Source organism: Barbatula barbatula, assembly GCF_947034865.1.
Source record: "Barbatula barbatula genome assembly, chromosome: 3".
Lineage (NCBI taxonomy): Eukaryota > Metazoa > Chordata > Actinopteri > Cypriniformes > Nemacheilidae > Barbatula > Barbatula barbatula.
In genome coordinates, this window is record NC_136764.1 from 17035358 (window position 1) to 17050922 (window position 15565).

Consider the following 15565-nt stretch of genomic DNA (forward strand, 5'->3'; position numbering starts at 1 on the left):
ACCAGGGTAGTACTCCATGTGACAGTCAGATACCACTGCCGTATAAAATCAATGATTGTGCGAGTTTTTTCTTTACCCTCCCACACAGCGAAAATTTACTAACCTTCTTATTATATGTCAATTCTTTGCTTTCTTTTCTGACATCTTCACTCTAAAAAATGCAGCCAGGGCTATTTTCAACCCAGCCTTGGGCCAAAAGGGGGCAAAACCAAGCATTCTGTTTAATTTAACCCGAAAATGTTTATATTTGACACAAACAATAATTTAAAACAACCCAGCATAAACTGTAACCCAGGTTTTTTCAAATAAGGTTTAAAGCTAAGTGTACAGTTTTCCTGTAGCTCAGTGGTAAGAGCATGGCGCTTACAACGCCAAGGTCGTGGGTTTGATCCCATGGGATTGCACATACTTAGAGACAAATGTATAGGATAATGCAATGTAAGTCGGATAAAAGCGTCTGCCAAATCCATAAATGTAAATGTAGATGTAAGAGTGTTGTATGTATTTATCTGAAATGTGAAATTGATGGACTATTTAGTACACTACCACATTATTTGGCTGGTGAAGACCACTCTCATTACAAACAGGGCTATTTTTTTACTTCTCTCTGAATGGGGTAAGCCACAGAGGTGCAGGAAACTCTGATAAATATTAGTAGGGTAAGAAAAGACAGGAGTAAAGATAATATAGATAATAAAGAGAGACATCCATCTTAACATATATCTCACCTTGAAGATTGTTGTAGATCTTACAGGCAGTCAAATACCAAAGCGTAGTTTCACAACAGAATGGCAATTGTGCACAAATATTTTTATTTTTATAATGCAGGCTAAACTGATAAGGTAGGAATTTTAGGTAATTCTAATAATTCCCTCACTTGGCCCCCTAGATTTAGATTTAGATAGATCTGTTATGCCGGACAAGTCTGTTGTGCAGTCAATGTACCACACAGTTAACTGCAAATACTTAGGTAAAAATAGCCCCAAAGGCTGTAGTCTATTAACAAATTCACAAGTGCAATGATAATTGTTAGCATTAATCAAACACTACAATTTAGTTGCAGTTTAAGATGCACAAACGGAGAAAAGAAACTGGAGGAAAAGCAAGAAACTATATAAAAATATCTTCACAAAAATAACTTGTGAGGAAGCAGGTTTTGTTTTGTACAGGGGTTCTGAGACGGAGACTGAAACCAGAGATGACATGCTCTTATCTAGATCTGTGTGTTTGTATGTGTGTTCATGTGTTCATGCTTGCAAGTCTGTGATCAGTATGTAGGTGTGTGTATTTCTGTGTTTGTGCATTAGTATAAATGTGAAAGTTAAAACTTTTTGAAAGTGTGAAACCCACACGTATTAAAAAAAGAACTCGCATGGCAAGACCACTTCCTCTGCAGAGAATTCAGTGTCTCACTAGTGGCGTTGTTTTTTCATATGTGAACATTCAGACTGCAGCTTTTAGACTTACAAAAGTTTACTTATTTCTTGATTTTTTTATAAATCAAGAAATAAATGTAGGGAATAAATGTAGAATTTTAACATACTTTAATTGTAAAGTGTTTAGCACCAAATGTTTAGCTTTTTTGATCATTTGACATCTTCTGACTTTAAATTTAACAGTTATATTTAGCATATATTCATATTCAAAATGAATATGGCCTAAATGCAACTCAGTGCAGTGCAGAGTTTCAGACACTGTTTCAGACACTTCATGAAAAACAAATGGAGTATTTATTGACATGATGAATTTCATACCTATGATCAAATCAGGATGATTTTCTTCCAGGTCATCGACACCTTATCCAAACTCTCAAATTCCCCTTTTGCACAGCGGGCAGGGATTAGGTGAGTTTGAATTTTGTATGTAAAAATGAATCATTAATAAATCAAAAGAAATCCTAAAAATCTCCTTTGCTGAATAAAGTTCTCTTCTAAATTCACAGGGCATTTCCTACAGAGGAAAGCAGTGAAAATGAAGACATATATATTCATTTAGCAGATCTCATTGAGTAAGTCTAACGCTTAATAAAACTCAATGGGTACGAATTCCAATTAATCTCATTAGCGCATGTAGTTTTTGTCACCCACGTGTCGTTTCTGGTAAACTCTTTAAACAAACACTTCATATTTCCAGTATTATTTAAGACCCGTGGGAAGAGAGTAAATGGCTGATTCATAATTGTGAGTCTGAAAACAGGAAGCTACAGAGGAAGCTTCTTTGGAAATATAAATTTACATTGCATAAATATCAATAAACTTATATATAGTAATTCAGTCAACCATTAGCTGCAAAATCTAGGGGCCTTCACTAACTTTGAGTTGCATCCACTAAAAGCTATATATATAAAAACATAACTATATAAAAAAATGTATTACCTTAAAATGAGCTTTTAATTAGATTTTTTTATTTTTATTTCTATCTGCATAAACCCTTACATGGAATTTGACATGTTTCCACAGCAGCTCTAAATGGACAAACTGTTCTTCAGAGCCGGTTTCGTAAATGCATTATCTGTTTCCGCAAAGAATCAAAAACGTAGGTCAGCCACCATAGTGCTTCGAAAGGGAGAGGCAGAGTGAGCTGTTGGTTGCAATTCACAAGCTCACCGTAAGATGCCACTAAATTTAATACACTGGACATTTAAGCACATTGTTTAAAATCTTGTTATGAAGTATGGACAGAACCCAAGCGCAGGCAGCAGTTTGCTACATAATAAAACTTTATTAAAAACAAAGACCCTCGATGGGGAAAACATGAACAAAAACAAGACACAAAGGAAACTAAAACTTCCCACAAGGGGGACAAAACAAACGAGGTAATAAGAATAATAAATAAACTATACATCCAGGAAACAGGGTAATCCAAAACAAGGCAGGGTAGCAAAAGACAGACTAGGATCAGTAAATGTGCACATTGAACCAACAAGAGACAGAGGGAAACTGGGGCTTGAAAAAGGGAAACACTAACAAGGACTGATGACACAGGGAGAGTGGCGGCAGGTGACATGAATGAAACACTAAAGGAAAGCTAACAGGAGGATTGCACGAGGCAGGTGAGGGGAATGAAACACTAAGGTAAAGATGGACCAGGGCTGGTGACAAGACTTACACTAATGAGCCGCTAACAGGGAAACAAGGGGGTGGGGCTAAAGGATGCGACATCGGAGAGAGAGCATGGCGTGACAAACCAAAACAATGCTCTTTCTCCACACAAAACACATGGGACTGACATGATCCTGCCACAAGACTCGAAAACCAAGACAAGGAGAGGCAGGATCATGACACACAGAGTAAGTTACTATGGTTACTGTGTCTGAGTATAAATTACCTCTCCTTTAGAAACGAGCTTGAGTTACCCCGGTTTCTTTCGGGTTTGACATACCTCACATTTTGAAACGGAAAACCCAGCGTTTCCCTCATTTCAGGGTTAATATACTCAAGAGTTTTCACTAAACCTCCTTTCTGAAACGGCCCCTGGTCTCTTTTGACATGTAATGAAAACATGCATGATGTTATGTTTTCTAGTGTTGGTAAACAATGCAGTATATGGGGTGGTTTGTGAATTGCTCTGTGACCTCAATTACAAAATCTATAGAAGTTGATCTATTTGATGTTACAATATGTTTTCATAGCAATTGTGAAATTGTAATGTAATTATATGTATTTGCGTGCACAGTGAAGAGCTGATGGAGGATATTTATGATACTGTGTATGGAGAGGTGGATGGTGGAGAAGTCTATGAAGATCTGATGAGGACAGATGCAGCTGCGTCTCAGATGGTATTTACAGTAGATTAATAAATACTGCTCACACACAGACTCTCCAGAAAAACTTGTGTCTTCAACCTGTCTTAAAATTTTAATAGGCTGTGTTTTCAAACCTTTTCTGGAAATCAAACTCTGCTTCTAGCTGTAGTCTTCTCTTAGTTCTGTGAGTTGTGTTGACAGAAGCAGGCCGAGGTGGACATCAGAAGCTGCTGTCTCTCTGAGATCAAACAGACAGAAGGCAAATACACAGAGACTCTGGAGACCATTGAGAAGGTGAGATTCCCATCATTTCATCACACCGCACTTCCCTTTGACTGATAGACAGATATTCGGCTGTTGCTAAGCAATATGCTGTTTAACTTTTCCACACTGAGCTTATTTTTTGTTCTGTCTTAACAGTACTTTATGATACCACTGATGAAATTTATCCCAGCAACAGAAATGGATCAAGTTTTTATCAACATACCAGTAAGAAGAGAACTATCCAGTGTGATGGATTAATAACTACTCCTTATCTTCAAAGCAGCGTATGAAAATCTTAACAGGCCTGTTTTTTTTATTCATGTTTTGGAACATGTATGCTCTTGCTTTACAGGACCTGGTTAAAGTTCACAAATGCCTGATGGCTGAAATTCAAGACTCAATTGAAAATAAGAATGCAGAAAACCTCCATCATATCTTTATCGTTTACAAAGACAAGTATGAAACCAGCTTGAATTTGTATGTGTGCTGTATCTATTTTATTTACATATTCTGTCCTGGTTGTAAGGGAATATGTTTAGAATTTTACAGATGGACCTTAAAAGGTCGTAATTATAAATGATAAAAAAATATATTAACTGCTAATATGCGCTTTTTTGTTAACATTGACCTTGTATATCCTAGGCTTCTTCTCTATGGAAAATACTGCAGTAATGTAGAAACAGCCATTTCACACTTAGACTTCATCTGTAAGCAACAAGACGGTGTTCGGCTAAAATTAGAGGTACACAAAAATACTCAACTAGTCATGTGTAGAATATTAAACATTTTAATTTTATTTCATCAGGATTTTTTTCCTTGTTTTGCAGGAATGTTCAAAGAGAGCTAACAATGGGAAATTCACTTTGAGAGACTTGTTAGTAGTCCCCATGCAGCGAGTGCTGAAATACCCACTACTACTCCAGGTGCAGTAACACACAAACACAGATTCATAGACGATATTAGAGAGGACATCTCTTTTATTGTTTTTGTGCAAGGCTAGTTCTATTTTCTACACCCACCTTTACGGCTAACCCTTTAAAAAACCTGTTGACAGTATTATATTTGAACTTCTATATAAATGTGTCTGTAATTGTCTTTTTATATAATTGTGAGGACATTTTTTAAGATTTGGCCCTTATAAGTACCCAGACTTGTATAACACACACAGGCTTCTCACTTGTCCTTTTTAAAAGTACCACATGGAGGAGCCATCTAGTTAGTTTTCAGTGACTCTGTGAACAATATCGATCGGGGCAAAATGTCCACATCTTGTCATCAATGCTTTAGAAAAAGTTTCCCTTTTTGTTGATAAAGAATAATATTATCATTGTTTCTTACATTTCATGCTTACAAAACACAAAAGAGAGTTATTAAATAAGTGCAATAACTTCATACTTGCAGCAATCTTTGCCTGTTTTATTATGATGATTTATTACATAATTTATATATACAGTTATGATTATTACACAGGTCTGTACACAAGGACTGTTCATATGACAGATATGCAGAACACAAAAGAAGATATTTTGAACATTCTTCAAATATTTTTTTGGGTGTACTTCAGAAGAAAGAATGCCATACAGGTTTAAAATGACAAGAGTAAATGATGATGAATTCAAATCCCTTCAATATCATGAAATTATTTATTTCCCTCTATAAATGTTTTTACCATTAATCCATAAAAATGCTATAGGTTGTTTCTTAAGCCAAGTCACTGATGTGGGGTGTAATTTATATCTGTGGTAAATATAATCCAGTCAACATGGTTACTATGCAAAGCCCATACTAAAGGTTGATGAGGGTAAAATGCCCTTCACTACAGGACAGATGAGAAGAGAAGTGACTGGACAAGTGTTTGAGAAGTATGTCGCAACACACCTGCCGGCCTGACACAAACGCATGCGAGCAAAAGCTGCGACAGGTGGCAGAGACACTCAGTTCAACCTGTTCACAAACAATGTGTTCACTTCCTCACTGTCTGTATAGAGATGCCATTGTATGTGCAACTCTGCAACATTAGTACTGACCATAATGCATCTATTGTTAGTTTAAAATCTTAAATTCTCTAGCTGCTCTGTCAAAACTCATGATGTGTGCAGAGGTGAAGGTCACCTTTGCCAGAATGAAATACATTTACGACTGCGTGTCAATGGCAGGATTTATTTGTCTTTGTTCATGGACACTGAAATCTAATTTATGTTTAGGATGGGTAAATAACTGGCATGTAATCTCAATAAAGTCATACTCTGCAAAAGTACAAAATTAAAAGTATGAACCTACACTACATTTCCAGAAGTACAGTAGGTAAGGTCGTCCACTAGGCATTCATGCCAAAATATAGGATACTTAATGCGCTATATGACGGTTGCAGCTTTGTCTTCATAGAGGCGGGGCTTCACATATTAAAACTAGTAGAAACACATTTTCTCCAAACAGTAAATGCTTCTGGGTAATAAAAAAGCAATAAGTCTTGCATTTGGGACGACACGACCCTTCTAAAATTCATACACTAGATGGCTGAATGCATAGTACATAAAATAAGTTCAAAGCAATTCACATAAGTCCCAGGGCTCTTGAGAGGGAGAGTTGTGACGGTGGAAGTTCAAAGTGCTCGAGCCTTTTGGCAGCAATATTCCCGTGGTGAGTGCACCGACATATGAGCGTCACATGATTCATGTAGAATACTGTAAAATAGTTCAACCTAAACATTTAAGGCAACATTTGAATTGCATTTTAAAATTAAATCAGTTTGTAATTTGAGTTTAAATTATATTACACTGACTTTGACTTTGTGTCTGAAATAGAACGACATTTTAGTTTAATATCATTTAAGTTCAAATTACTTTCAAAGCAGTTTGGTTTAACTTAAACATTTGACTAATGTCATCTTCATGACTTTCAATTCTTAAGCCCATATGTTTTTGCCTAAATAGGCCCTCTAAATGTATATTAATAAGGATCAAACATTATCCCCTCACTTTAATAACATTTATCTTAAATTACACAGCAATAGATGAAACTGCATTAAGAGATTTTTACAAAATTCTATTTTAAAAAATTACTATTTTACAAGGGATACATGAATTACTCCCCCCCCCCACCCCCAAGTTGTTCCAAACCTGTATATATTTTTCACAAAGATATTTGGAAGAATGTTGGCAACTGACATTTCTGGGACATCATTGACTACCATAGTAGGAATATTTGTCAATCAAGGGTGTCCTACATTCTTCAATATATCTCATTTTGTGTTCAAACTGAGTTCCATGGTAGTCAATGATGTCCCAGAAATGTCAACTGCTACATTTTTCCAAATATCTTTTTTTGAAATGTATACAGTTTTGGAACAAATTGAGAGGTGAGTAAATGATTACAGAATATGCATTTGTGGGTGGAGTATCCCTTTAGTCTGTTATCTGACAACCTCTAAAATTTCATGAGGAACGATACACTAGATCGTTTTGTTAATTTGACCCAGGTGTACTAAAACATTTAATGTCATGTGGTCTGTTCTGCTGCAGCTCTGTTGCGTTGCTAGCAATGTTCGTAAACTGACAAAAGGCAGAATGATCCACCGTTGCTAGAAAAAAACGGACCCGTTGGATTAAACGGTGTTGACGCAACTCTCTCTTTCATGCTCTGGTTTGCCTTAAAGATTGCGTGGCTATGCACTTGATTGCATGGCTCTGTTAGTAATGGATGTTCCTCAAATAATGAAACCAGATTATCTGAAGGGGGTTATCCACATACTTCGGTCTCGAATTGTATATGAGCCAAGGTGAACACATCAAAGTCACAGAGTCACAGCATTGAACTAGGTCAGAATGAAAATCTACAGCGTGTTGAACCTTCAAGCACATTGTTTACTAGCTCTGATTGGGCTGTTTGTCTCTCTTCAGCAGCATTTGATAGAAGTCAAAACAAATGCATGTTTCTGATGATCTGCACAGATTTCACACTTGGAACGGCACCATTTCTCTCCCAGCATGGTTCAGTGCTTTGTTTGCACACAAATCCAAAGACCAGATGATGTTAATTAGCTATTTTATAGCATGGATTCTCTAAGATTCTGTTCAGTTCTTCTTCATCTCAGAGAACAAATCTGGTTCCAATCAAAATTTCCAGCATTCTTCCCAAAACGGACTGATCCCTAAACCTGGAACGCGTATTGGAAACTTGGCGTCTTGTCGATCTTTTCCTTCACTGGGTCTCTCAGATACATTTGACAGCTTTCCTAAGTCCTTGACAAGGTGTTACTAAAAACTCTTCAGGGGTTTCATGTTGTGTTCAAATTCCATGATATAAAACAGATCCTGAACACAGTTCTGACTCGACACATATTTTTATCAATTTTCATATAGGAATTGGTCAAATATACCAGCGACAGCACAGAAAAAAGCAACCTCCGTTTAGCCCTTGATGCCATGAGAGTAAGTATAATTTTAAATACAGGTATTTTCTGTATTTTATCGTATAAACTTACATAAAGTAACAATTTTCACATTTATGAGACTATTATGAAATGTTCAAGAGCCAGTACTCTCCACCGAGCTCGATTTCTCTTTTATGTGAAATCTTTCTGTATAGATCAATCCCTGCATGTTTTTAATGTTGATGAGGTCATAGAGTTTCAACATGAAGTGATGTCAAAGACTCATTTCAGTCTCACTGGCGGTGTAGTTAGAAAGTAGATTAATGGCTATGTGAGAAGCGGTAATGGAACGGAGGCCTGCGATGATTCAATTTGTTGGAATTATCATCTCAGTGTTGATTGGTTTAGCTGGATGTTAGCTGTGAGAGTTGCTCAGACAGCGACTGTCTACCTGCCTGGAAAATGGTGCGTTTCATTTTGAATCATAAGGGAGTGTTTTCATCAGAGGCTTCCTTTTAAAATGTAAATCAGATGAGATTCACCACATCCCAGTGGGGTCTTTGGAAAGGGCTCTCTCAGTGTGTGAAGATGTTTGCTGATTAAATGAAACAATGGTCTTTGGAGAGAGAAATCATGGATATATTTCATGTCATCGGTTTGAATATACGTATATACATATGTGATGTCCTCTTTTTGCTTTAATGATACCAATGTTCCATTATCTCAGCATGATTTGAACATTTTCTTCATTGTATTAATGGATGCAAGGAAATATGACCTTTTGTACAAAGCAATTCACAGGGTTTCTCCAGGTGCAAGAATAGTCATCGATGGTAGTTTACAACATCCTTGATCAGTCGCAAGTGCAAAGCTGGTTTATGTCATTTATAGAATGATGTAATCATTTACATAAGATATACAGTATGCAGAGTTAATTTTAGTGCAAACCAGAGGTAATATGAATCATTATTAGAGCAACGTAAATCACACAAAGCTTTTGATTTCATCCTTCACCACTAGCTCTTATGAAAATGCTGTAAAAAACAGTATGTTGCACTGCATGTTGTAGATGGTAAGAATTTACTTTCTCATATAAAAGTACAGAATTCAAGATAAAAATTATTTTTGTGGTTGCTCTCTGAGATTCCCTTGGGTGGTCAACCTATTACAGAATCTTTGTAATAATACAAATAATCTTCCGTAATAATCTTCGTTTTAGATTTATTTAGAATTATAATTTTCCTTTGCTTCTCGGTTTAAAAGCTACACAGACATCCCTACTGTATGTCCACTGCTTGTATTGGTATTAGAGGATGGAAATGTTCATGACGATGTTTTCTTCATTCCTCAGGATCTAGCCCAGTATGTAAATGAAGTTAAAAGAGACGTTGAGACTCTAAGGGAGATTGATCAGTATCAAAGATCAATAGAGAATTTGGTAAGTTCTTCATAAGAATAAACACGATCACTGTTCACAGTTTTTAACCAAAAAATACAACACACGTTTACAATAGTTTCTTCTATAGCACACATCCAACAACCTGACCACTATAGTGTATTTCCATGAACCTCTCTTTACAGAATACGTCATTGCTTTCTTATGGAAGACCGAAGGGTGATGGTGAAGTTCGTTTGGTGTCAAATGTGGAAAAGCGGAGACAGGACAGGTGAACCTTAATACAATAAAGTTCACTGGAGTTCACTGTGGTTTTAGTGTCTTCATGATATGTGTCAATGCTGCAGGCATATTTTTTTGTTCGATGTGGCTGTAATTGTCTGTAAACGGCGCGGGGACATCTATGAGATGAAGGTAGTGATCGACCTCAACCATTTCAAGATTACAGATAACCCCACCAGTGTTAAGGAATGCAGAAAGGTCAGTGAAAAATATAGTAACAAAACTGTTCCTTGGACAATTATACCAGAAAATCATATCTTCATGATTATTGTCTAATTTTAAAGGTTTTAACAAGATTGGACTATTATGGCTCAAGTGTACAAGACAATGGAAATTACGCCAGTACTGATACCAAGGGCTTTCCTGTGGTATAGGGTTTGGATTTGCCACTAGGAACACTGCTCAGAATGTGTTGAGCAGGATAAAACATAGATATACTTGAAGTCAAAAGTTTATTCGTAAATGCTGAAAGGTTGGGATAAATATGAGGAATTTTTAAAAATATGGATGAATAAAATGTTAACATAAAGTTCACACCAAAGAATAGAATTTCTAAAAATAGCCCAGGTCAAAAGTTTACATCCCCCTGATTATTAATACTGTATGATGTTCAATCAATGGCAGGTTTTATGTTTTGTCATAGTTGTTGAAGGGTTTCTTGTTTGTCCTGAGTGGTTAAATTGTCCAACGATCTTCAGAAAAATGATCCAGGTCCTCCAGAATCTTTGCTTTTTCAGCATTTCTCTATATGTGGCTCATGTCCAGCTGTAGCTTTATGATGTTGAGATTCATCTGTTTATATTGAGGAAAATCAAGAAACTCATACCCAACTATTACCATTGATAGAAACATTCAGTGATACTCATGAAGGCAACACAATTCATTTAAAGTCAGGCGGGGTGTAAACCTCTGAAAATTGTGTAATTTGTGTAAATTTAGTGTAATTACACATTTTGTGTAAATTGCTATTGTTTTGTTTACATACCTTTTTTCATTTAGTAATGTGCTTCAGAAGCCGTAAAAACACTTTCAGAAAATGAAATATAAGCAATTTAAAACAAAATACAAACATTCTCTATTGAACCCCGACAAGGAATCCAAACAGGCGTTCCAACTGTATTAACCACAATATATACAGTATATTGTATAAACTATATATACCACATAGAGGATAACTGGTATATCATACACATATGCACTGTATGTATGCAAAACTTTTTTTTTCAATTATTGGCATAGGGAGAAAGCGCAACCTCAGGTTACCTTTGGATGTCCTTTTTGAGCTTAGCTATGTAGATATAGATGTAAAAATAATGTGGATGTATCTTTAAACTTTTGATATTTTTTTCTCTTTTATGCCTTTCACCAAAAGGAAGGCTTTTTTCTGAACAGATGGTCTAGTGAAATCTGTCTCGAGGAGACCTTGGGCAGGCAAAGCCCTGCTGGCTTTTCTGTTTGAAGTGCCTTTCTGCCCCCTTTCAGGACATATACACACATTTACAACACTGATGGATCTTATTTATTCACCTCATTGACAAGCCCTATGCACAACTACCAAAACAGATACACACATATAATAGGTACATTAACATCATTAAAAAGATGACAACACTTTATAATAAGATACTTTTTGCGCTTTGTAAAACAAATCATCTGTTAAAGGTCTTTATTGAGGATAAAGAAATATTTGAAACCATGTCAAATATATATTCAGACATGAAAGTAAATTATCCGTAGACCCATTTATGATATTTGTTATTAAAGGTTACTCCAAAGTGTTTCCAAAATACTTAATCTGACAGGACGGCATCCAGTATCCTTTAGTAACATGTACAAATGCTGCACAGACTTACACACATACAGTTCTGATTTTCACACACATACTGAATGGTAATAGTTGGTGACGAATGTATCCAATCCCTCAAGGTTGCCCCTGGCTGACTATTACTGGGTAATATAAAATGAGCCTCCAATTCCCTTACCCACCACCCTCACTGCTGTCTCCCATTCAGAGCTTTATACCAAACAGCACAACCTGTTAATATTCCAAAGCAACAGCTATAATTCCTATTCAGTACAACTTGCCGTACATATGCATATCTGAACATAACTAAAAGTTAGATCTTCATATATATAATTTATCTCGTTTGTATTTTAAGACATTTGTATGTTTTGTGTTATTGTTTTTGGCAGTGGTGCTACGGGTTCTTCCTCACCCACGAGCAGGGACAGATTGGCTTTGAGTTCCTGTTTAAAACCAGTGAGCTGAAGAAGAAATGGCTGGACCAGTTTGAGATGGCCATGTGAGTTCCTCATTGACCCCCTCATTGATTGAGTCCGTTCATTGACCGTGTGATGCTAATGCCCGCAAAACTGACTGATCTGACAAGCTGTTTCCATTGGTTGGTTTTATGCAACTCCAATGGATAACGTGTTAACAAGATAACTTTTTGATATAATGAATACTTTGGATTAAATAATCCTCCAAAAAATGTGGCTATAGTCATCCAATGATGAATGTGCAATGGAGAATTAAAATAGAACGTATGTGGAGTCGTGAACTGGAGATTAAAAGGAAGGTTCTATCTCTCAAGCTGAAATGAGGTAATCATATGTTTCCTCACCTGCTTGATTTTAATGTCACCCTTAAAAAATGTGCATCCATACGTGTGGTTGACCGTGATGATCTGTAGGGTGCGTTCCAACAACAAATTACACCTGCCGCGTGCACATGGCTCACTTGATGCAGGAATCAATCTTAGAGTCATTCGGGTAAAGAGCTTCCCCGCTGCTCTGATTCGTGCCCAGAATCTGAAGGTGTGATTTGGTCCTGACGGGCCACAACATTCACCTAACACTCAGCTACCGTTCACAATGTTCTTTTAAACAGGCATTTTAATGCACACATTTAGTATGTCTGAGCTCATGCTATTATATTTTCATATTCTGCTGCAGATCCAATATTCGTCCCGAGAATGCCACCTTTAACTCACATCGGTTTAAAATGCACACCTTTGAGAGGGCCACCACCTGCAGCTCCTGTCATATGCTCCTCAGGTGAGCTGTCATTGCGCTTCTGAGAACTCTGTTGATTGCGGTGTTAGAAAATAACAGTTGGAAATGCAGTACACAATTTCACAGTAAAGACAGCTATATCAACAAATGAATCAAATATTGTGGTGTTAAAGGGACAGTTCACCCAAAAAAAATAAAACTCAATAGTGAGTAAAAATCTAAATCATCATTTACTCACCCTGACGTTGTTCCAAATCTGTATACATTTCCCCTGATGTGACTTTAAACGTTCCCTTTAAAAAAAAAATATTTGTCAATTGCAGTTCTGTTTCACGTGTTGACATTTTTTGTTCAAATATTACATACTGACGGGCACATTCTACATGTTGAAATAGCCAGTGACATCACAGCCATTAACATGGTTTGCAATCCAACTGATATGGACTAAATATTATGGGGTCTTTAATATTAATGTGTCAGTCAGATAACCCCTGTCAAACATTCTCTGCTCCTGCTTTTTAGGGGAATTTTTAACCAGGGATACTTGTGCCCAAAGTGTGGTATAGGGGCTCATAAAGGTTGCCTGGGCAGACTAGGAGTCTGTGGAAGGGCATGTGAAGGTCAATGAAAAAGATTTACACTTTTTATTTGACTACATTGAAATACATTTTTTGTAGTATTTTCATTCTTACGTTTTCTATTTCTATAATTAAGGTGCTGTTGTTCCAAAGCCTCAGGTAAGATGAAAAATTAAAACTGTATATGTAGCTAAATCTACGTAAATACGAATTTACATTGTAAATGTAGAAAATAAAATCTAATTCATTTTTCCTTTATATACTGTAGGTACCATGTGATCCTAAAATGGTACACCTTTTGTTTAAATACATATTCTGTTGTCATTTTAAACAAACATTTACAGACAAAATGAGTTATTAAAACACAATTTTACTTTGTTAACCTGTGGAATTGTGTAATTTTCTTTCAATATTCATTAACTAAAATGAAAATGCAACTTACTTTGGTTATTGTGAGTATTATAATAATGTATGTCAATACAACAATATACTATGTATATAGTATTGTATATTCTTGACAGAATGCATTACTATTATGCAATACAGCTCTCTTTTGCCACCTTGGCCAGACTAAGAAGTTGGACTTTAACTCTATAACAAATTTGAAGAGCTTTGCTATATAGGAATTGTTTGTGCCAGTGTATAAATGAACACAGAAATATTGATTGAATTGAATGATATTTTCTCTCCTTATTTCATAGAAACATATTATACCTAGGCAACAGGAAGACCAGGGTAAGCAAGCATCCTACTATTTGTTCTATGTAGTATGATTGTCAATCATATACAGTTTACTGTATCTAAACACAATAATTTGTTCCCGAATATCAGCCTAGTTACCACTTGTAGGACAAGCTTCATCTGGTTGCCAGATGAACAATTGTGTGACCTGTATGTGTGTGATTCTGTGAATGATTGTGAATGACACAGAGATTTATGTGGCCACCCCAGGTGATAATGCACAGTGACCATGCCTTCTGAATAATGATGAGAAAAGGTTTTCTCTTGCACCATTTCATAATCAAATACATCAATATTTAATATTGTTACATATTTCCTTCTCACCTATTGAAATTACTCACCTATTGAAGAGTTACTAAATGTTTTTAATCTGCTAAGTGATAAGTTTTGGGAAAAGGAAATTAAAAGGAAATTAAAATATATCGTTTAACAAAGAAGCTTTAAAGGGAAACTTCACCCAAAAAGCAAAATCTGTCATCATTTACTCAACTTCGAGTTCCAAATGTTTATACATTTCTTTGTACCGAACACAGAGAAAGAAAGATATTTGGAATAATTCTTATAACCAAAAAATACCCATTGACCACCACAGTAGGAAAAAAACAAGTCAAAAGTGCCCCAGAACTGTTTGCTGTCCTACATTCTTCAAAATATCCTCTTTTGTGTTCAACCGAACAAAATAAATGATAGAGTCATTTAACGGGAGTCAATGAGTATTGAGATCTGTTTGGTTAAAATCATTATTCCAAATATCTTTCTCTGTGTTCATCAGAACAAAAAAATCTATACACATCTGGAACAACTCTACGGTGAGTCAATGATGACAGAATCACTTCGAGTAAATGTGCAAGTGTGTGTTTCAGCATGTTAAGGCAGTGGTGCCCCTGTAAGGGATGCAGGGTTTGCCTGGCTTTTTTCGCTTTAAATTCCTTTCTTTCTCACCCTTTACGGCCCTGTTTCTCTGTACTCCTGTTAAGACATATAAGTAATACAAAAAAGTAAAAAATATAATAGTAATGTGAATGAGGTCATATTGGGCGAAATATATAACACAGACACTGCACTGTACAAACTGATTTTTATTGACTTTGCTCTTCCGGTTAGTGAAAACCTGCTAAGTGTTTCATTTGAGAAGATCTTTGACCCTTCATACACTAGTTCGTTTCAGTGCA

General features: G+C 36.1%; 1 protein-coding gene across 1 annotated transcript in view; it reads left to right on the forward strand.

Moving 5' to 3' along the window:
- The window catches only part of vav3b (vav 3 guanine nucleotide exchange factor b), a 32723-nt gene that overhangs the window by 3787 nt on the left and 13371 nt on the right, over positions 1 to 15565 (forward strand). Inside the window, exons 3-20 of the mRNA XM_079452759.1 lie at positions 1786 to 1844; positions 1943 to 2008; positions 3676 to 3778; positions 3947 to 4039; positions 4166 to 4234; positions 4362 to 4465; positions 4652 to 4751; positions 4837 to 4932; positions 8371 to 8439; positions 9733 to 9819; positions 9963 to 10048; positions 10125 to 10257; positions 12253 to 12362; positions 13015 to 13116; positions 13597 to 13694; positions 13789 to 13811; positions 13921 to 13941; positions 14354 to 14387. Coding sequence (XP_079308885.1) covers positions 1786 to 1844; positions 1943 to 2008; positions 3676 to 3778; positions 3947 to 4039; positions 4166 to 4234; positions 4362 to 4465; positions 4652 to 4751; positions 4837 to 4932; positions 8371 to 8439; positions 9733 to 9819; positions 9963 to 10048; positions 10125 to 10257; positions 12253 to 12362; positions 13015 to 13116; positions 13597 to 13694; positions 13789 to 13811; positions 13921 to 13941; positions 14354 to 14387 — 1453 coding nt within the window. The remainder of the gene's footprint in view (positions 1 to 1785; positions 1845 to 1942; positions 2009 to 3675; positions 3779 to 3946; positions 4040 to 4165; positions 4235 to 4361; positions 4466 to 4651; positions 4752 to 4836; positions 4933 to 8370; positions 8440 to 9732; positions 9820 to 9962; positions 10049 to 10124; positions 10258 to 12252; positions 12363 to 13014; positions 13117 to 13596; positions 13695 to 13788; positions 13812 to 13920; positions 13942 to 14353; positions 14388 to 15565) is intronic.